Genomic DNA, 24,255 nt, shown 5'->3' with positions numbered 1-24,255 from the left:
GTTGATATGTTATATTAAGTAACATGCACTACAACACACACTTAATAGTTTTAATTAGCTACTAACATGATAAGTTTATGAAATTAGATTAAATCAATATCAAATGGAAGGTTTCAGTGCCTCAAAGTCTCCCTCAATCTAAGGTCCTCTCCAATTGAGATTAATTTAATCTAATTACATAAACTTATCATGCATGTTAATCGCTAATTAGGACGACTAGGTATGTATTATGGTTAGTGTGGTGTCATTTAATATATCACATCAATAAATATTAATGCCATTAGCAATAAAAATAACGGAATAACTAATTTAACTAATTTAAAATTTTTAAAAGACGAATTTAATTAAAAAAAAATCGAAGACCAATTTAAAAACGAATAATCTTTTAAAAACAAATTCAACCATTTAATTGAAAACTATAGAACAACACGAGTGTAGGACTCTTATTACTAGCAATTGAGCGAGCAAATAGAAAGTACTCGAAAACAATAAAAGAATATTTGGGAGATAATAGAAATTTAATCTAAAGTAGTCAAAAGTTATTTTATTTTATATTAAATTTTTTTATTTTGTATTTTTTAATTGTTGCTGAAATAATTAAATAATTTTATATGTAATAAATCTATAATTATAAAGGTTACATGCATAAAATTTCAAATGTTAAATTAGATAAGTAATTCTAGACTATTATTTCTCTAGTATTACTGAAAAAAAAAAACATTGAGTTATGCTAATGATGAGTTACTTCTTTCACCATGTTAAGAATATATAGTTTAATTTTTGAGAGAGTTATGCTAATGCGAAATAACCTAAGCATTTTTTTAATTTTTTTAATTAAAAAATTAATGTATTTAAACAAAAAAAATGCAAAAGAAAAAAACATATTTTAAGAAGAAAGGAGTATAATAATTATGATTAAGAATTTAGAAATTTGTAGAACTTCATCATCAAGTATATATGAGTTGGACTTATTGATGATCTCCTTATCTTATATATATATATATCTTAATCCGCAGATTCAATTGCAAAATTAGGATCATCAAAAACTAATAATACACCACTTTAGCTTATTACTAATTAACTACCACAGCAAAATCTGACATAAGTCACATAATCAACGAAGTACACTATGATGATTTGAAAAATTAACTAAAGAAGCATGGCTATATATATATATATATATATATATATATATATATATATATAGTTTTCTCCTCACACAACTACCTCAACAGCAGCATAGTGCATGCTAGGAATATTTTCTAGTAAATCAAAGGTAAGCATTGAAGCCTTAGGTTTTTGATGCCGTAGTGTTGGTGTTATGGAACTATTAATAATATTGTTGCTCTTATTGCCAAGCCACTTAGCTTGCATGTATTTGTGTTTCCTCCAAGGCCCTAGATGCATTTTCTTCTCCTTCATGCATTTCTTAGCAGCAGAGCACATAATCTTAATTAACACCCCTAATCTCTCAGATTTTCCGATGAATACTTCTGGTAATCGGCTAATTAATCTGTTGTATTCTTCATTAGCTCTTGCCATTTCAAATTCCACTCGAAAATTCAATTCAATTACCACTTTTATTTCTGCTCCTTTAGAGTTTGATTTATCCGTTACTTCTAGATAAGTATGCTCACCTAAAATATTATGAAAAAAATAAATTAAGAAAACAATTACTTGAAATTTTTAAGTTTATTTTGCTAAGACTTAATGAAGTTATTTTCAGCTATAAGCGTCAGTTAATTAGTCTCTAGAAAATGAATCGTTCTTTAAATTTGTTTTTAAAAAATTTTATCAATTAAATTAATCTTTCAGAAATTATAAATAAATTAATCACAATTATCCTTCTATTACTTCATTAATAAATTTTGTTAACAATTGATGAGGTAAAACATTAACTAATAGCATATATAATATATACCTGATATGTTCAATTTAGTCCCTAAATTATTATATTTGTTATGTCCAAATAGACTTATTAAATATCAATATATCATACATGATCTCAATTGACATTTTAAATTATCATAATTATTGATGAAATTGTTAATAGAGTAATAAAAAGATAAATATGATTAATCTGTAATATTTAAAAAATTAATTAATTAATAAAATTTTTTAAAAATAATAAATTTAAAGAACGACTTATTATTTTTTATAGAATAATTTGACCATTAATATTTAATCCCTCGCATATATATAGTCACAAATCACATAAGCCATTGAAGTTTGCAAGTAACCATAGTCAAGTTCACTAAAAGATAGAAAAATAGTTCCCAAAAAGTTAATTACAAAAATTATATATATATTTAATTATATATTATTACATGAATAAAAGTGTCTAATTTAATTAATTGTTATTTTGAAAGTCAAATAAACACAAATATTTAATTAAATAGTATAAAATCATTTTTTATATTAGTTAAACACTATAAATACAAAAGCATAGATGTTCATGGATATGTATATACCGGATGGGATTTCTGATGAACTAGTCCATTTGGATTTGCAAATGGCACAATTGTAGCCAAGGTTCACCAGGCGGTTGCATATTTCTCTCCGCAAGCAATTCCGGCAGCTCTTCACCGGTTCAGCTAGCCGCCGGCAACGGCACTGTATATCCGACACATTCAACTCTCTTAGAGCCTCCTTCGTAGCTTGTCTTACTCTTGTCTCAATTGAGCTTGTCCTACGTATAGTTGCCTGTTTGTAGAAATATATTAAATTTTCGGTGATCCATTAATATCAAAATTTTAATTATAATAACCTAATGAGAAATGTTAATTAGAAGCATTAAAATTTATTATTTTTGGTCCAACTCAATTTTTTTAATTTAATTTTTTTAGTTTAATAATTTAACAACATATTTTATTTCGCATTTTTAAATATTGATGACTAATTAATGGTCAAAACCAATAAATTCTTATAATCTTCTAGTATTCTTCTAAGTTAATTAATTATATCACGTAATAATGGAAACAACCCTAAACAAATATCTGTTGAAATAATATATAAAAAAAAAGTTTATTTTCTATATTGATTGTTTACCTGAAGAAGCTTGTCTTGTTCTTCCCAATAAGCCTTATTCATTTCTACAGAACAAAAATTCTGGTATTCCTCTTTTTCCTCCTCTTCTTCATCATCGTAATCTTCTAGAAAGTTATTAAACTGATCTGAATTTTCTATTGGAACCTGAACATCCTCCCAAAACCCAAAAACCGGGTCGGCAAAAGTCACAGGCTTGTCACCGAATTCGTCAACTTTATCGGAGCTCCGGCCAGTGACCAGAAGCAGGTGGAATTCTCCGTCCAAGGTTGCCCCAATTCCCATTATATGAACATTTGTGTTTGGATAATAGAGAGGGTGTGTTTGTGTGTGATGGTGAAGTGAGAAACCTGGTACTTGAATTTATACAAGTACATTTGTGTGGGACCCAACATGTCCGAGGTGGACATACGACCCGCCGCGATTGAGCCTCTATCGTTTTAAGACTATCCTGAATAAATATTTTTTGCATATAGTAATTTGTTGATTAGTTATAAATTTTTGAATGAATTTAAATTTATAATAAATTAGTTTTTAATTTATTAAACTAAAAAATACTGTAAAAGTAAAAATAATAATAACTAGGTTCCATGTCAGCATGTGATATAGTTTATTACAATGAGGATATATATGCTCTATTTTAATTTTATTACATAATACGAATTGACACCTCCATCAATGAAATGTTTAGTAAGAGTGTAAGACCAAGCATTATTTTATTACCGTGTTAACCTACAGGAGAGGAGAGTGCACTTTTATTTATAATATATGTATAAAGTAATGAATAAAGTGAATACCAGAGTGGAGGTTTATCGCATAAATGCATAATTAGCTTTATTATTTTGAGTTGGTAGAGATAGGGACCATAGGATGTTGATTTCCGCTTATTGTATATATTCTTTTCTGTATCTTATTATTGACAGTTTCAAACTGAAATTTGAAAGAAAATTAAAATACAATAGATGATGATTATTAATGATCATAATTTGATCACGTAATATAAGAACATGAATTTTAATATACCGAAAAAAATAAATTCAATATAATACTCATTGATTTATCACATAAATTTTGACCTACTCTCAAATTAGTATAATGTTTAAAAATAATAATATTAATTCCTATTAAGAATATAAATTTGAATTCTGAGAATGAAAGAAAAATTGTTTAAATAAAAAATATATTCTCTTTGTAATTATTTCACAAGCTCACACCAAATTAAATTTGATTAATGTTATCATGTATATATAAAAAATCAATTATCAAATTAATCATTTATTTATAATGTATTTAAAATATAAAATATATATTAAAAATAAATTATATATATTTATACACAAATAAATAATAATTAAATACTTTAAAATCTAATAGTCGATCTCAATAATCAGTAATACTAATAGTAACAAACTATTACATACTGTTTAAGCAAAATAAAAAAAAATAAACAAAATCCAGGTGTACTTGACGATGATTCATAGATGGATTGGGGAGGGCTTATCCAAAATAATATCAAATGGGAGGGACACTTTTTAATCACTTTTGATTTAGAATTAGAAAAGTGAGGGACCGGCTCAACTAGTTTTGGTTGTTATACGCATATTCCATATCAATATGCTACTAGCTGTGCTTCTCCAATATATTTATGTATATGGCGAAAGTGCCCCTCAATAATTTTATTCCTCCTGTTGCTGAGATAACCTTATTAGTTATTAACATTTAAAAGGGTGGCACTAGTTTCGGCATCTCAGCCCGATGGTTTGCAAATTCCTGGTTTTGTGTTTTTCTTTTAAACGGATCATTATGTCATTATTTTATTTTTTTAGGTAGTTGAAGGATTCGGAAAAGCTAATACATCCCGAGTTTGAAACTGCAGTTTAATTAAGTTATCCAATCTATTAATGAATTAAGAAGACCAAGTCATCTGTTAAATATATTATTACTTTCTTTTTACCATTATATTCACAAGAATTTGTATCATCAAAGGCCTTAACCTGATTTTTGTGATGGGCTGATTAATCGAATATATTAAAAAAAACAGACGATAGAGTTAGAGAGAATACCATCAATTGAAGAAATAAAAGAGACAGTGTCAGATCACTACAAAAAAATTTGGTAATTACGGCAGCTTTTTAGGGTTATTATGGTGGTTTGAACCGTCATTATTACTTTAAATGGCGGCTAAGAAAAACCGCCAAAATTCTAAGCGCTATTTGGTTATTACGGCGGTCCACAATTCTCATAGTTAAAACGGCGGTTTTTTAATAGGTTAAAATGGCGGTTCAAATCGCCGGCCGTTATTTCCAAATAAAACGGCGTTTTTTTGGTTCGTTAAAACGGCGGTTCAAACCGCCGTTATTTCTGAAAAAATGGCGTTTTCAAACCACCATTATTTCCGGATAACACGGCATTTTTTTTTGGTTGGCTAAAACAGCGGTTTAAACCGCCGTTATTTCCGGAAAAAATGGCATTTTTTGTTGATTAAAACGGCGCTTCAAACCGTCATTATTTCCAGATAAAACGGTGTTTTTTAATTGGTTAAAACAACGTTTGAAACTGACATTTTTATCGAGTTAAAATGGCATTTCATGTTTAAAACGACATTCATAAACTGCTGTTTTTACTGAATAAAAATGACATTTTTTATCGTTTAAAAAGGAATATTTAACTATTATTTTTACCACGTGAAACAAACAATTTTTTGTTTAAAATTTTATAATAACAAAAAATCATAACCCATAAACAAAATATTACCTAACTCAAATAAAATATCAAACATAATATATAATTTTTTTATTAGTATTAGAAATCAAAAGTAATAATTTCTATACAAATAATTAAGCAAATTATATCCACTAACTATTACTTTGAGAAGTATTAGCATAGGCATGCAAAAAAAAAAAAGGAGCTCGAAGGACATGATATTAAATTAGGAATTTAAAAACCCTAAATTTCAGGAAAAAAAAGTGAAAAAAAAGAAAGGAAGACCTAATGTGGCGCTGGCGGATCAGGACCTTGGCATGGTGGATTGACTTGGCCATGCCGGCCTTGAATATGAGAGTCTGGAGGTGGTGCTCGAGGAAGTTCTCGACGGTGAGAGCAAGGACGTAATCACAAAAGTGAAGAGAAGGTGGAATCAAAATGTAGAAGCTCGCTAACGAGGTGATGAACGAAGCAGCAAGGGAGATGAGAGGCGATGGCTAACCTTTAGATCGAAGTCAGAACAAGATCGTAGAAGCTCATTGGAGGCAGCGGTGAGGAGATGAACGATGGCGGTGAACGGCGAGGAGATTCTAGTCAGAGAACGCCGCTGAGGAGATCCTTGCTGCAGATCGCACGCGGAGTAGATCCCAGTGGTAACGTCGTTACCTTACAAAGACACAGTGAGTTAGTTTCGCAATTAGGGTTGGAATCAGATAGAATGCGTGACTGCGTGGGTTTCTTTAAATAATGGATCCAAATAATGGCGGTTTTAAACCGCCAAAATCATCAAAAACCGCCATTTTACGCACACTAATTACGGCAATAACATAATACGCCATAGTATCTGAATATTATGGCGGATATATAAGAATGTCATATTATTAATGCCTTTTAAACTCCTTTTTTTGTAGTGGATTGTAAGTTGTTTAAGATGTCAAGTAATGATGGATATAATATAAATTTATTCAAAAATATTGGAAAAAAAATTATTCGAAATTTATTGCAGTAGTGATGAATTTTTTTTGGACAGCAAAAACTGCTAAGAGATTTTAACGTTACATAAGTGGCTTTGGCTTCAAAATTTATTAGGTTTAAAAATATTAAAGACCTTCGTCCGATCAGCATGGTTGGATGTATGTGTAATGTAACACTCAAATTTTTAGCACTTCATGATCGTACTGAAAGTCCGAACGCTACTCACCTCTACACCTTTTAATTTTATACTATATTTATTTAATATTGAACCTTTGCAAATACGATCCAAAACCTTTAATTAAGAAAATGCAGATTCTTTATTTTAAATCACTTAATCACAAAATTTATATATTCACATAACTTTATATACATAAATTTAGTCAAAGAACCTCAATTACAAATCCTACCCCTATAAAAACTAAAAACAATAAACGATTAGGGGAAAATAAATTCCAACAACTCAACTCGTGAATATAACACTGCAAAAAAAGGCCTATGGTCACGGTAAAAAACCGTGACCATAGCTAGTAAAAAGGGTGACCATAGATCTATGGTTACGGTTTTGGACCTATGGTCACGGTTTTTTACCGTGGCCTATTCTCTCGTGGCCATAGGTCTATGGTCACGGTTTTTTTACCTATGGTCATGGTTTCTATGGTCACGGTTACAATTTTCAAATTCTGACACTTTAGGCCACTTTTTTTCACCGTGACCATAGGTTAATCTATGGTCACGCGTAAAAACTGTGACCATAGCCTTATCTATGGTCACGGTTTTTACCGTGACAATAGCCTCTATGGTCACCCCTCCTGAAAACCGTGACCATAGCCTTATCTATGGTCATGGTTTTTACCGTGGGCATAGCTCTATGGTCACGATTTTCACCGTGACCATAGCCTCTATGGTCACCCCTCCTTAAAACCGTGACCATAGCCTCTATGGTCACCCCTCTTTAAAACCGTGACCATAGCCTTATCTATGGTCATGATTTTCACTGTGACCATAGCCTCTATGATCACCCCTCCTTAAAACCGTGACCATAGCCTTATCTATGGTCACCCCTCTTTAAAACCGTGACCATAGCCTTATCTTTGATCACGGTAAAAAACCGTGACCATAGCCTCTATGATCACCTTACCTTAAAATCGTGACCATAGCTTTATCTTTGGTCACGATTTTGCCTATTTTGTTTTATGAGATTTAATTTTTTTTAAAACATAATCACATCCCAAAATGATGATAATTACAAAATAAATCTAAAAATAAAAAATGATAATCAACAATTAAGATAAGTTGTGATTAAAGTAACCGACTAACATATTAATATAGTTGAGTGAATACAGTTGTCTCAATCTCAGTTTTATACAGTGATATACACACTAACACTAAGTAGAAACTATTAACAGAATTGTTCCACAGACGTGAGAGCAATACAATTCAGACTCTGCCAGGATAGATTGTTTCTGGTATTGCTATTCTTCCTTCTCAACGCTCGGGAACTTTTGTTTCCACTACTTTACCATATGAAAGCTCAGCACCTGCTTCATTAACATGCAAAGCAAAGTCACATTAGACATAAACACTTACATTTATTTTCTTCAACTTAGGAAAAAAAAAACATATCATCAAAACATATATACATTACACATATACTAAAAATTAAAAACTTTTGAAAGTTTAGACAAGTATTTAAAAATTAAAAAATTTTTCTTGTAAAATTTTATAATTCTTTTGAAAGTTTAGATATCCTTTAAGCTAATAATTACTCTAAATTAGTATTTGAAAAAATAAAAACTCAAAACACAAAATTCGTTATTAAAACGTAAACTCAACTACAGTTTTCTTTTCTTTCATGGTCATAATATATAATCTGCTATACTCCTGTAGCTCCGCACTAAACTTTCACATCTGTAGATAAAAGGGGTATAAATAGGGGGTAAGAATTGGGGAGTTCTTCGTAGGGTCGGGATTAGAAGTTAAGTTCGTTTTATTATGTTCTCAGTCAATAACAACAGTCAACAAAGTATAATCCAACTCAATAATTACAGAACATAGAATCTAATCACAAGCACACACAATCATAGAAAACACAATCACAAACAAATATGTGCAAACAAGTATAATACATGTCTAGTCCTATACAGGCCATGAGCTCATGTGTCGATTTGTTGCCCGATTCCCGACACTGGTCCTGAGATAAGCATTTCGTACTGCCGTCCTTATCTCAGCCAACATCCCCTCCATGAGCGTTACACATCACCGTCCTCATGGGGGAACCTTCCTTTCAGTCTCCAGTGAGCGTTACGCATCGTCGTCCTCATTGAGCCGTCCTTATAGTATCAAGTGAGCGTTACGCATCGCCATCCTCACTAGACACTTGGCACTAAGGCCCAAACAACACTCAATTTCTTTTCAATCTTTGATCTCTACTCTACTACGGCGGAGATTCCTTTAATTAATACCTTCTTTTCTATCGTATTATATGCTCTCATGTGGCAGAGGTTCTTTAGTTTCTTTTATTCTTTTAATCTCTATTATTTATTGAATTATATTTCCACTTAACTCAACAACCTTTGTCTGAGTTTGGCTTCCAATGCCATAACCTTTGTAAGCAACCTCTGTCTTACAGGCGCGACTCTCTTGAGCCGATGTATGCAAATATAACCTCTGTAAGCAACTTCGGTCTTACAGGTGAGGCTCTCTCTAGCCAATGTATGTATTGATAACCTCTATAAACAACCTCTGTCTTACAGGTGCGACCATCCCCTGAAGTGGCCAATGTATCTCTGGAAAGCAAATCTCGGTGGACTCACCACCATATCTATGCTTATCTCATTTTTTTTGTTCTTTCTTTATTTTTTTCTGTGCTCTGCCCTCCATTGGTAGGGATTCTTTTAGTTCTTTTAGTCTTTGCTCTCTGCTCTCCTGTTAGGGATGGCAACGGGTCCCCTTGGGGGCGGGGACATGCCCCCCTCCCCCCGCTCCCCGCCTCCATTACCTGTCCCCGTCCCCGCCCCATCTCCGTCACGGGTAACGGGGACTCCGCCTCCGCCGGGGATTTGGGTATCCGCGAATATCCGCGGATTTTTAAAATAAAATAAAAAATTGAAAAAAATAAAAAAACTTTAATTATTATTACAAACATAATTTTCAGTCTTCAAAAGACTTAAATAAATTACAGAAATCACAGAAAATCCCCATTCAAACAACTAAACATTCATAACATAACTAAACATATCCAAATACTAAACATATTTATAAGATTTTAAGAGAAGTCTTTCATCATGCATGGTAGATTCCAATTTTTTTACCTCCTACATCAAAAAGAAGAGAAAAGTTAAAATCATATAATAAATCAACAATAATATCCCAAGAATCACATAAAATTCCAAGAATCACAGAAATAAAATTCCAGCAATCACAGAAAATCTCAGGAATCATGAAATAAATTCCCAGAAATCAAAATTACAAATCACATAAATAGAATCACATAAATCAGAAAATCACAGAAAATATAGAAATCACAAAAATCGCATTAGTTAAATAGAATCTCAGAAATCACAGAAAAATTCAAGAATCACATAAATAAATTAGCAGAAATCACAGAAAATCCCAAGAATGACAAAAATTAGAAATCACATAAATAGAATAATAGAAATAAAAAAATCACAAGAATCACATAACTCAGAGAAATAAAATCTCAAAAATCACATAAAATTCCAAAAATCACATAAATAAAAGAAGTGTAAATCACAAAAAGTCCACGGAATCAATAAATCAGAGGCTGATTTACCGGTGAAGAGGTTCTGACACGGCGGAGATGGCGACGCTTCTGCCTCGGCTGGATCTGGCGACGGCGACGACTTCTCTTCGGTTGGGTGGGGGCAGCGACGACGACTTCTCTTTGGCTAGGTGAGGCGGCAACGATGACGCTGCCTTTGGTTGAGTGTCAGGCAGCGAGGACGACGCTCTCTTCGACTGAGAAGAGGCGTGCTGAGCGGTGAGGAGAGGAGGTTGCGGAAGGCGGTGGTGAAGAGATAGAAGGTTGCGACGGCGGTGGTGACTGGTTAGAGGAGAGGGTTTGAATTTCAGAGAGGGGAGAAGAGAGAACAGTGAGAGAGAACGGCGGAAGTGAGGGATTAGGTCATTAGGGTTTTGAAATTCTGAAACTCACACATATATATATATATATATATCATAGGGGTATTTAAGTAATTTCATATATATGGGATTAAACGGGTCTCCACGGGGCGGGAACCTCTATCCCTGCCTCCGCCCCGTATAATAAACGGGTCCCCGTCCCCCGTCCCCGTGGGTACAAAACTGTCCCCATATCTGCTCCCCAGCGGGTAAATCCCCGCGGATACCCGCTCCACTGGGGATTTTTGCCATCCCTATCTCCTGTGGCAGAGGTTTCTTTAATATTATTCTTTCCTTTTCTTTTCTTTCTTCTTCTTTTCTTTCCTATCCTTCCATAAATAATTTATCTTCGCATTATTCCCTCACCTTTCCCTAAGTGTCTTATGGAAAAGAATTATAAAGTTCTTTAATTAAGTCTGCATTTTCTAAAATTTTTAAGATCACTCTGTTTGCTATTCTCTGACTTATAATAATATTAATAATATCTCCACTAATTAGTATTCGCAATAAAATATTAATAATAATATAAATAGAATAATTTAAATATATATATCTTTTCTTAAAACTTAGTTTATAAAACCTTATTTTTAAATTTTATTAATTACTTTTTAAATCACGAATTTTTTAATATTATATTTTTAATCTTAATATTTTATAAAATTATATTTGAAACCCTCACTTATTTTAATATTTATAAAAATAACCCTAAACTTTTATAAAATATCTATTTTTACTCTCGTACTTTATTTATTACCCAAAATACTCAAAAACTTATATAATTACAAATTGTACCTCAATTTTTATATACAAATACAATGTTACCTTTCAAAAATAAAGTTTAGATATTAATCTTCCTTTTATTCCAAAACAAAAACCCTTAGTCTTTTCCTCTTAAAATATTACTTGTGCTTTAATCCGACCTCGAGTTTTTCGATTACCGATTCTTCGTAACTTTTAATCTTTTCTTTTGGCCATCAAACCTCACCAAATTTATCTCAAAATACTATACCACAACAGCCCCAAATTCACCAAAACATCCCAGGTGACTGTTCATACATAGCCGACCCAAAATCTCAAGCAAACAACAATAATTCAACATAAACTCATTCAAACTCAAACGATAACCAATCAATACAATATTCACTTATCAAATTCACGTTTAATTATTATAAAGTTACCAAACCCTACCTCCGTACAAAATCAAAATACTCGAAGCTCCGGAGAAGTTTTATGACTAAGCTGCCGAAAAAGAAAACGTCAGAAATCGTCTGTGACTCCCAAAACTCCAATTGGCCAAACTCAAAGGGAAGGGAAGCTACGTCACCGTCAACTTTTATCGAACAAAAATAACATCAACTTTTATATATAAGGTTATATCGAATGTACTAGTTCAAAAAATGGGGAGCGTACGTAATGCTATGATTAGTAGAAAAAATTTAGAGTGTGTGGGTGAAAAAGAAGAAGATACATGATGGAGCATCGATTGCTTGTGAGACTATGCAATGGGTGAAAGCGAGGAAGAAGAGTTCGGCGATAATTAAGTTGAATTTTCAAAAAGTGTAAGATAGAGTCAAGTGGAGATTTATGGATATTGTCCTTCAGAAGATGGTTTTGGTCACAGATGGAGAGGATGAGTTAAGGAATGTGTTTGCACGACGTCTATATCGATTATGATAAATGGTTCGCCATCTAAATCCTATAAGATGGAATGAGGATTAAGGCAAGGTGATCCTTTTTTCTCATTTTTCTTTGTTCTGGTTGTTGATGTGCTCCATAAGATGGAAGGTGAGACAGTGAGGAATAGAAGGATTTTTACATTATTGGTTGGAAGGGACAATATTAAATTATCTCACTTACAGTTTACAGATAATACCATTTTTTATGTCTGCAGGATGAGAAAACTATCAAAAACTATAAGAGACTCTTGCGGTATTTTAAGGTGATTCTGAAGTGAGTATTAATTTTGATAAATCTAATTTGATTCCAATTAATTGGGAGCTGGAGTGGACGCGAAGGATGTGTAGCTTGCTGGGGTGTAGGAAAGTTTTTTTTCCAGTTAAATATCTTAAAATTTTATTGGGAGCGAATTTGAGGCTTATCAAGACATGAAAGTCGATAATAGAGAAAGTGAAAGAGAAGCTCAACTTGTGAAAAGTGAAAATACTCAATAAAGCTGGTAAGTTGGTCCTTATCAAATCTCCGCTTAATATATAGTTTGCTAGTATATTATCTTAACTTGTACAAAATGTCAAAAGCAGTGGCAGAGAGGTTAATTTCATTGGAAAGGAGATTCATGTGGAGTAACAAGGATGGCAAGTATGGGATCCCCTTAGTGACGTGAAAAATAGTGCAAGCTCCAAAAAGGTTAAGAGGGTTGGGAATGGGAGATGCAGTACTTTGGAATACTTCCTTCTTATTTAAGTGGTGATGGTGGTTCTCAAAGGAAGATTTTCCATTATGGAAGAAGATTGTGTATTTTTGCAATAATTTAAATCCTAATGTGTTGCTTTCTTATTAGTCTATATTTACAAGAGGGAGTTCATGGAAAGATATATGTCACTTACATATAAAGGAACAGGCAGTAAAAGATAAGATGATCTGATGACTGTCTTTGGAGGTAAGAAATGACAGAAGTATCTAATTATGGGAGGATAATTGGTTATCAGGTGGTGTATTGAAAGACACTTTTTCAAGACTTTTTTCGATCTCAAAACAAAATGATCTGTTATAGGAGATTGTGGATTTTGGGATGAGTTAGAGTGGATATGGAATTTTCAATGGAGGAGAGAATTATTCCAATAGAAGTTGAAACTAGTTAACTAACTTCATGAGGTTCTACAGTCAGTTAAATTAACAATTGAGAGAGAGGATCGACTTGTATGGAAATTTGATAAATCAGGAGATTATTCTACTAACTCTTTTTGTGCAGGTTTTACAGGCGGAAACACTCCTCGAGGATATTACAAGCTATAGCTTTACTAGTTCTATTTGAAGGGGTCTAGTACAACCACAAATTGAGTTATTCACTTAGTTTGTATTAGTAGGTAGAGTTAATACTAAGAAGAGATTATGTAGGTTAGGCGTTATAGATCAGAATGATAATATACATATTATGTAAAAAGGATGTTGACCAGTGACGGATCCAGAAAATTTTGATAGTGGGGGCAAAATTTATATAACATGATAATAATTTTTATAATAAAAATAATATGTGTATATAAAAAATTAAATATTAAATTATCTATTAACCACTATATATCTATGTATAAATATATGTATTGTTTAATTTATTTTCAAGGTGTATTTTATATTTTAATATATATTTTATACAGATAATTATTTTTTATGTACATAAAGCATGATTATTATTATGATTATATTTTGTTATTGTAAAATATGATTAGCCTTCAAAATATCTAATATACAAATTAAAACACTAAAATAGTAATTTAAATAATAATATATAATTTAAATTTCTATTCTTTTATGTTTTATATTTTTTAAAAATTAAGTAATTTTTCTCTTAACACTACCATCAAAATTTTTCTCTTTCCATATATATTACTAAATAATTATTTAAAAATTCACTTCCCAATACAATTAGAAGCCGACTCTTATTGATATTCATAGTTAAAAAGTTCTTTCAATTAATATAGTTGCTACGCAAAAATGAAAGCTAATTTGAAAAGAATATAAATATTATTCTTTTGAGTTGATTTTAAAAAAAAAATACTAATTTCGTTTAAAATTGAGAATTGATCATTCTAACAAATATCTAATATAAAATTTTTAAATTGACGATTAAGTACCAAAAGTTGAGTAAAAAATTATTGTGGGGTCAAATTTAATAATCTAATGGGGGCAAATAAATATTATTATCATATACTACTCAAAAAAAATCTACATTGTAGTGGGGGCGCTTGCCCCCGTACTACTGCACTTAGATCCGTCTCTGATGTTGAGCATCTTCACCACTTGTTTATTGGTTGCCTTATGAGTTTATTCGACAAGTGTGGTGTGTGTGATTGCTTACCTATATTAGATTATGGGTTATTCCAAAGATAATTAAACAACATTTTGAGAGTTGACAAGAGTGTCTCTAAAAAAAGAACGTAAAAGGTGGTTATTAATTGGATTTTTTTATCATCTAAAATACATAGATAGAAAGAAATAATAAAATATTTAAGAGTAAAAAAACAGGAATAACGAATATTATTGATAAGTCACTTATGAATTACAAAGAATAGACGTACATACCAATTTCAATAATTGTTGATAATAATATCAGAGATGATTATAGATTGATCAGAATTTTTATTCTTAGATGTTTAGCACTTTCATTTATACTTTATATTTTGTTTTATCTTGTTATATGTTGAGTTCTTTAATTTATTTAAAAACTAAATAAATAAACGAATGAGTTGATATTATCACTACAAAAAAAAACGGTTAAAATGGCATTGATATTAAGGCGGTTTTAAAGAAACGCCATAATATCGAAACATTATGGCAATTTTTACTGCTGCCATAATTGGTTTTATATATTTTGGCGGTTCTGGTGATTATGGCGGTTTTTAACCGCCATTTTCACACGCATATAAAAAGAAAGAAATTGTAATCCCTAGGCTCATTCAACGCCGTTCTTCCTTTTAGCTAGGGCTTCTCCTCTCTGAACATACGACGCTCTCATCTCTTCCGTGTTAAGAAGCTCTCTGACCATGCCGTTCTTCCTTCTAGGGCTTCTCTTCTCTCCGGCGGTTACGATCTCTCCAGGTACCTCTCCCTCTCAAGTTAAACTGAAACCGAAACTGAAACTGAAACTGAAATGCTGTTTTATTTTGTTTTTTCTTTTGTGCTATGGAGACGAAGATTCCGGCAAGAGGCAAGGCTCTAGTGGCTACTGACCTCAGCATTTCGATTCCAGAAGGCACCGATTTCTTTGTTTTTGTTTGGGTTAGGGTTTCAAAATTGCTTTTGGTGCTGATTTTTGGGAGTTTTTGTTTCTCTGCAGCTCTATTAGGGATTTTTGGGTCTTCCGTTGAAGCATTGGATTAACGTTGGTGCGGGGGTGATTGACGACGATCTCAGGTCTTCTTTCGTAACTTTACCCCCTCCTCTCTCTCTCTCTCTCTCTCTCTCTCTCTCTGAACTCAGATCTTCTATTGCTTACTTCTATTAAGGTGTTTCTCTGATCTCTGATCTCAGATCTTAGATCTCAGAAAAAACTGCTCCAATCTCAATTTCTCTATTTGCCTCTTTGGTTCTTTTTTGGTTCTTTTAAGCAAAGCTATAAATGAGTAATCTCTGTAGTTATTTAGCTCTGCTGCCCTTGCTCTGTTCAATGTTTTTTGCATTAACTGAACCCTTGAATAAACCATGCTATATATGCTATATATGCTTTATTGAATAAACTTCCAGTGGTTTTTGTTTCGAATGGGACCGAAAGAAAGTGAAGAGGTTTCAAAGAGTGTTGCGGTCCAATCACCTTGAATGTAGAAAATTAGTTGACTCAGCTCAAAACAGATTAGTTAGAACGAAATTGATTATGGATGGTTGTGGTTTATATGTAAAAGAAGATTTTTTCTTTGAGAAAAAATTCACCACTTTTTTGTTATTTTGATGTGTGTATTGGACACTGGTTGAGCTGTTTTTTTTATTTTGGACTTGCTTCTTAGGAACCATTTTGTTTTGCAAATTGGAAACTAGTTTATGAGGCAATAACTGAACTATGTTTGCTCTGTTTTGCTTACTTCTATTTGGTTCTCTTTATTTCTCAATCAAAAGGAAGCAATTCAAGTAGTGTAAAGGTGTTATTCAAATTGTGTGTGTTTTTTCTTCTGAAGTTGATATGTTTTGCTACTCAATTTTGTCATAAGTTATTGAAATATGAGTGATTATGTTGCAGTTTGTGTAGTATGTTCTGATGGTGAGTTGGTCATGATAGGTCTTGGCATGCCTTCGCTCGCTTATCCGAAAATGCACTTATCAAAACTTTGCCAGCAATGAGCTTGTGAAATTGTTTCCTCCTGATCTTCCACTAGACTTACAGCAAGGTTTGCAGGTTTGCAGTTCATCACTTTTTTTCTCTTTGGTTCAACATCTGCATTTTGTTATCGTCAATTTATATCTTAATGGTGTTTTGTACCGTCCTACAGCAATGTTTTGATCATGTCAATTTTTTTTGTTGTTCTCCTATTACTGAGTTGTTATGGAAAACAATCCTAATATCCAGGTATTGATCTTATTAATCCACCGAAAAATAGAATATCAATTTTGTTCCTTTGTTCTTGTCAGGTTTGAAATTCATCACTTTTTTACTCTTTGGTTCAACCTCTGCATTTTGTTCCTTTGTTCTTCTTAATTTGATTCCTCAATGCCTCTGTTCTGTTATGGAGCTATGACCTGTTACTTTCCTAAGAACTTCAATCACTCTTCCTAATCTTTTTTTGTGTCTTAGATTTTCTGTTCTGTGTAGCTGATAATGAACTTCATTTTATGATCTCTTTCAGATTGATCAATCCTGTAGTTGTATCCCCCATTATTGCTGCTGTTGGACTTTCATTTTTCAGGTATGGTTTTCCAATAGTTGGTACATGTCTTGAGATTGGTGCAATACAGATATTGGTAGTGGTTGTTTTTCCTCTTGTAAGTTGTTGAGTTCATCTTGAATTTTTATATCATTATTTTATTTCATTATTTCTGCTGCTGTTCTCATTCACTAAGAGAGGAAGAGGGTTTAGGACTGTGGAGTGTGTCACTGCTCATTCTGGCTCTCCTGAAAGAAAGACTTGAAATGATTAAACACTGAATATTTGTAAAGGAATTCAGAAATCGTTATTGTTGTCCTTTGATATTATTTTTGAGGTCATTTTTTCAATAATTCAAATACAGAGAGAGAAAATACTTATTAATAAATGAACATTATTAAGACTAAGAGACTTGTCTTTATCCTAATAATATAAAGGAGAATTAGAGTCCTAGACAAAACTACCGTCAAAAAACTAAAAAGAAAACTAAAGGTGAAGGATAATATAATGGAAATTTGGTGCACTAATACTTGGCACTTATTTTTTTCTTTTTATTGTTTATTAGTAGTATTATTTTTCGGCCTTTAGAACATGGTGGAAGATATTGTATAATCCTAAATAAACACGACAATGCAAGAAATTAGAAAGTAGAGAGATTCGTTAATTTTTATTGCTAGTTGCTCTCATCATGATATGCTTTTCATGAGATTAACATTTATAATTTGTTAATTTTTTCCTTTTGTGTCCACTAGTATTAGCTTTTCCTAATAATCAAGTTATCAATTTTATTTGTTCACTGCTATTAATCATCACTGTATCTATGAGTTCCTAATTAAATTAGATATTTCACTAGCCGACACTATTTATGAATAATAATTTATCAAACTCAAAGGGAATAAGTTGAGGTTAGTAGGCATTCACTTCACTAGTTATCTACAAAAATAATGAGAAGATTAACTAGCAGTCTTAGTAAGGATATTATTTCTAATATTATTTGTTATCTGCCTCTGCGCTGAAATCTTAACCACTTGTTCCATAAAATTGATCATCTTATGTTACTTTTTGCAGGGATCTTGATAACTCTAATCTATCTGAAAATTTGGTATCTAAACTTGAATGATAATGTTCTGTTATAACTAAATTTTGGGTTTTATTTTGTCCTTCTCTGTGAGGTAATGTAGGCCATAATTGCTTCTTCTTTTAACTATCTTTCTCTTTTCTAAAATTTAAATGCCACAAGTAGTACAGAGGCAACAATAAATATATATTGCTGCTGTCTATAAGATGCAAACTAAGCAATTAGAGTTAGTAAACCATATTCAATTCTTAAAAACATTTAGTAATATTATATAGGATAAACAATTCTTAGAAATTTTATTATAGTAGATTGTAATAGCAGTTTTAGGATTGTACAATGAAGTTGTAACACAGCTTGATTCTTATTTCTTTTTGCTTTTGATGTTGCAGTCCATGAAAGGATACTTAGGACATATGATGACTTTGTCTGGCCTGTTGATACTTCATTCATTGGTTGCTTCATTATTGATGTTGAATTTCTTGACTTGAAGATATGCCCTCTGAATGTGAGTTCCTATCCCTGAATAGTTTAACAATATTTGATATTAAAGTAGTTAAACAATATTTGATATTGGAGTTCCTGTCCCTGTAGTCAAGTGTTGGAGTCAAGTGTTGCTTAGCCTTGATCTATTTCTGGTACCTTTTTAGGGCAACTGGAGATGATACTCGCAGTTTGTCCACCACAGTTTGCAAATGGACATATCTTGGTCACGCTCACATGCAGCATATCAATGATAAAGACTCCTGGGATATGGCTATACTTTTTGGATCATGTATGAATTAAAAATTTTGAATCTTAAATTCTAATTAGAAATTCTAAATTATAAACTTTAATCTAAATAATTGATATAAAATATAATCTGATAAGATGATCATTGAAGAAGTTCAGAGGCTGAGAGCTGAGGTAACTTTTGTTTCAATGTTCTACATGCTGCATTTGTGACAAAGAAACAGTTAATAAAAGCTGGTTTGTAGCAAAGGAGGAAGCTGCTAAATCCAAAGCAGCAAGAGGTCATAAAAGCTTTGGCTGTAAGGGTAAGTTTTCTTATATTGTTTTTGTTTTGTTCATTTACACAAAGGCTTCCGTACAAGAAACATATGTTGTAGTAGTCCTTATGATATGGCCTTAACATTATATTAATTATCACCACTGCAGCTTCATACAATATCAGTAAGGTATTTGAATTGTTTTGAATATAAAGGATAAAATCATTCTGATTCCAGGTTTATACTCATTACTATTTTCTCAAAGAGGAAATCATGGTCCACACTACAATTGGGTTTTTGAGACAATGGCTGAAAGCAATGCCATATATATTCAGAATAACAGAAACTTCATCTGAATTGCTTTTCACTTTTAGCTTCAAACCAAACATAACCAGATGCTATGTTACTAAATATTACAAGTTTCTCTTTTGTTAATTTCCATTCCTATGCATTGAAATTCTAGATGCATTGCTAGAAGGGAACCTGGAATCAGTATAAGAATGACCATATAGTTTCTTTTATTAGTATTTTTTATATTTTATATTAGATCCTGAGATTTAAGCATAGATTTCTTTTTTTACATCATTATATATATATATATATATATATATATATATTTTCTCTCCCTTGAAGTGTTGAATTTCTAATCCGTGAGTTAAATTTTCGATGTTCAGAGCCTCAAAAATTGTTACAATGGGAAGAATCTCTTAACAGCTGAAAAGTAGTGGCTCAACAGTAGCACTACTAATTTCTTCAAAGTTTTGATGGGTCATCTTTCTTCAATGTTCAATGGTTTGGGAAAATCACTGACAATTAAGAAAGGGAGGAATTCAGAAAGATGCAGCGGAAGAGAAGCGGCGGAAGCAATGGCGAAGGAAGCAAAAAAGAATGAGTTCTTGTTATGTAGCTCAGGTACTAATTATTAGTATTTATCTCTCTCTAGATAGCTAGTTAGTTGTATTTGATTTATTAATACTGTTAGTGGAGTAGATAGTAATTGAGTGCGTGCCTTGCAGAATGAGTTCCTGAACTTTAAGAAAGCTAAGAGAAGGATAGAAATAAGATGAAGCCAAAGAGGTTAAAAAGATAGCTACTCCTAATTAATAATGAATTCTTATCAAATAGCATATTTCTTGTGAGACTGCTGGTTTAGTTTTCTCTTCTTCAAAATACTGGTAGTTTGCTATTTATTTGAGCAACTATTTATTTCTAATGAATTAGGGCTGCAGCAGTGATGTTTCTGCGCTAGTGAACATAAAGCTGGTCCACAGGGAGGGAAATGCTGTCATTAGGCGGCACTTGGAGTCTCTTCCATTGGAGACTTTTGATTTTGTAAGTTTAAATATTCTATTCATATTTTATAGCATGTCAAGCTTGTATATATGAATCAGTGTGCCTTCATGAAGGAATCTTCTAGCATTGATATGCCGTGTGAGTTTTCCAGGGCTCATGTTACCAGTAACCAAATTATGTAATGCAATAGATGACCAAATTTCATGCTAATTGAGTTGATAAGAATTCTGGATAACCAATGGCAGCTTCTGTCTCATTTGCAATTATTATTTATTTATTGACACTTAAAATGAAAAAGAAAATAAAAATCTCGTTAGGATGATAGCCTGTTATATGACTTAAAATACTTTTGTTTTCAAAATAAAATTATAAGGAAGTAAGTTCTGAAGTAGGAACTTTACTAACACTAGATATCTCTAGATTAGAAACAGTTAAACACACTAAATGAAGATTGACACTAAATATCCCTAGACTAGAAACAGTTAAACACACTAAATGAAGATTTTCTTCAACTGTACACTAAGTTACTAACTCTTAGAGAACAGATTCTTATTCTTGCAGATGAATCAGTGGAGGACTCTGTTGCCCATTCTTATTCTTATTCTTCAACTGTACACCAAGTTACTAACTTGTATCACCTTGTTTTGTGAACTGAATTCTAATAAAAATAAAATCGCCTCTTTTGTTTTTGTAGTCAAGACGACTTTCATGCAGAGACTCAACATCGTCTTTAAGGTTATCGGGATTCTCTCACAGCTCTTGGATCCGCGAAATGCAGCAAGCTTCAGATAAATCAATTATAATCAGTGAAATCTTGGATTCTAGGACTAGAAATCTGGTGTCTGTGTCCAGAATCAGTGACTATGTGTTATCAAATGAGTTTAAATACATATTCATATTTCGTTTAAATACATTATTAGATATTAACATAGTTTAGGGAACTGGACGGTAGATTTGACTGATTAGTGTTTATTGCAATGCTTGTATTTTGGTAAGTTTAGTAAGACAAGATTTTGCATAGGAGTTATTACTTTTGATTTTCAATAATAAAAAATTATATATTATATTAATCTTTTGTTTATGAGTTATATAATATTTCATTTATGGATTATGATTTTTTGCTATTGTGAAATTTTAATCACATTTATTTAACGCGATAAAAATGACGGTAAAAATTATTTTTTTAAATGATAAAAAATGTCAGGGTAAAATGGCGGTTTAAAAATGTCATTTTAACCAATCAAAATGCTACTGTCAGGATAAAAATGGCGGTTCAAAAATGCCATTTTAACCAATCAAAACGCCACTCTGTCAGGGTAATAATGGCGGTTCAAACTGCCATTTTAACCTCGCAATTTTAACTCTGGAAATAACGGCGGTTTGAACCGCCGTTTTAACCAACCAAAACGTCAATCTGTCAGGGTAATAATGGCGGTTCAAACCGCCGTTTTAACCTATCAAAGAACCGCCATTTTAACCCTGGAAATAACGGCGGTTTGAACTGCCGTTTTAACCTATTCAAAAACCGCCGTTTTAACCCAGGGAATTGTGGCGGTTTTCAGAAAATCACCGTAATAACCAGAATGGCGCCCAGAATTCCAGCGTTTCTTGGGGGCGCCATTTTCGGTAATAATGGCGGTTATAACCGCCGTAATTACTTTAAAAAACTGCCATTTTAACCCTTTTTTTTGTAGTGTATTCGGTTAATCTAGGTTGGTTATATTAAATATATTATTACTAAAAACAATATATACATTTTAGATGTTATTATATATACACACAATAATTAACTAGTAAAATTATAATAATTATAGTAGTGTAATGTAACTATCGCTTTGTTTTATAGACGTGTATCTATTTCAAAAGAATTTAAATGCAGTACGTAAGATTGAGTGTGACAGAAACATATATATTCTTATGCTGTAATTTGTATCTGATAAATAAAGAGACTTGTGCTATTATTTGGCACTAATAATTAACTAAATTAGTAGAAGAGATAATGATATCTTATTAACTTTATTCGCGAGTATTATAATTAAGGACGAGCTAATAATAATTCGAGTTTTGTTAAGTAGATAATAACTTTTATAAATAATATAAACAGTGAATTTTAGAATTGACCTAATAAAATAAAAAAATATGTCATTTCGGATTATCTCTTAAATTTTAACATACATTAGAATAACCATATGCATACTTAGTGAATTAAACATTCAATGATTATTAATTGTGCATGAATAAATCGAATCAAAAGAATAACTATTCAATTAAAAAATAATCAATATAATCATCTGTATACCTATTGAATTGAACATCTGATATATCCATTATTCATATTATTTAGTATTCTCATTATTTACCTAGACTTTTCCGACGTGAAACAACATTATTGTTGGTTTAATTAACGTTGTTAACAACATTATTATTGTTGATTTAATTAACGTTGTTACCGTTATTATTATTTTTTTCGGTAATATTAAAAAATGAAAAATTTTGACTGTTTTTTAACTAATTTATTTTAATTAATAATTATTATTGAATTTTAAAAAAAAATTCCCACGTCAAAGAGAAACCACGATGGAGAGATCAATACATAATACAACTGTGACATATCTTTAGTTTCTTTTAAATAATAACAATCTTGAATTTTAAAATTTTTTATCATAAAAATTTTAAAATTATATCATCAAATTATTTATTTTAAAAATTTAAATTATTAAAATCAGATATATAAATAATTATATATAATCTAACAAAATTGATAGTTTAACATATATATGTATTATTTGATTATATATAATTATTCATATATTTGTTTTAATAATTTAAATTTTTAAAATAAATAATTTTATAATAGATAAAATATATTTTTTATCCTTAAAATTTGTCAAAAATTTTAAAAATACCTCTAAATTTTATTTTATTTTAATTTTGTCTAAAAAATTTTCGATTTATTACATCGTCAAATATATTCTTAATAACTAAATTTTAAAAAAATTTAGAACTAATCCAACAATAATGCATAATAAATATGTTTGATTTGTTTGTGTAAAAGTTGTTATTGTGAAGTTATTCCTGAATTGGTCATAAGTTTTTTCAAAAAATTAGTCGTTAGAAGTAAATTTGATGCAAATAAAAAATTTTTAGGATAAAATTGAAACAAAATAAAATTTAAATTTTTTTTTAAAATTTTAAAAAAATTTTAAAGACAAAATATATTTTACCCTTTTATAATATCATATCAAATTTTTATGATTAAAAAAGATTTTAATTTTGATGTATTTAGTGTTAATTACCTGCCGATTGGTGTGATTCTTAATCATTCCCGGACTTTCAGGCATCCTTCTATAAGGTGATTGAGAATGTCAGAGGCAAACTTGCAAGTAAAAAGACAGACTTTTTAATAGAGTAAAAAAATTGTGCTTAATTAACTTTGTAGCTACTTCTTTTTCTGTTTATCACATGCAAATTTTCTTCTTTTCTAGATGAATTTGTGATAAATTATCTT

The 24,255-nt window shown here is 31.2% G+C and overlaps 1 protein-coding gene and 1 long non-coding RNA gene across 45 annotated transcripts; one reads left to right on the top strand and one right to left on the bottom strand.

Moving 5' to 3' along the window:
• Window positions 1-1,192: 1,192 nt before the first annotated feature.
• Window positions 1,193-3,374, bottom strand: LOC112771542 (uncharacterized). The gene is made up of 3 exons (XM_025816312.3): window positions 3,049-3,374; window positions 2,472-2,703; window positions 1,193-1,637 (listed from the first exon to the last, which is right to left on the bottom strand). Exons 1-3 carry the CDS (start codon window positions 3,328-3,330, stop codon window positions 1,216-1,218), a joined length of 936 nt encoding a protein of 311 aa, XP_025672097.1. The 5' UTR covers window positions 3,331-3,374; the 3' UTR covers window positions 1,193-1,215.
• Window positions 3,375-15,439: 12,065 nt separating this feature from the next.
• On the top strand, window positions 15,440-21,817 carry LOC112772558 (uncharacterized). Of its 44 annotated transcripts, none has more exons than XR_011876173.1 (13): window positions 15,440-15,636; window positions 15,727-15,790; window positions 15,875-15,951; window positions 16,808-16,924; window positions 17,373-17,432; window positions 18,459-18,562; window positions 18,858-18,973; window positions 19,116-19,240; window positions 19,422-19,502; window positions 20,129-20,366; window positions 20,471-20,531; window positions 20,676-20,786; window positions 21,442-21,817. It is a non-coding gene; the product is annotated as an uncharacterized lncRNA (long non-coding RNA). The 44 variants fall into 44 exon arrangements; XR_011876172.1 differs by having other exon boundaries at window positions 19,416-19,502; XR_011876167.1 differs by lacking the exon at window positions 18,459-18,562 and having other exon boundaries at window positions 16,808-16,916; window positions 19,349-19,502.
• Window positions 21,818-24,255: the final 2,438 nt, after the last annotated feature.

This window comes from Arachis hypogaea, chromosome 18 (assembly GCF_003086295.3).
Source record: "Arachis hypogaea cultivar Tifrunner chromosome 18, arahy.Tifrunner.gnm2.J5K5, whole genome shotgun sequence".
NCBI lineage: Eukaryota > Viridiplantae > Streptophyta > Magnoliopsida > Fabales > Fabaceae > Arachis > Arachis hypogaea.
This window is presented reverse-complemented; position numbering and strand designations above follow the sequence as displayed.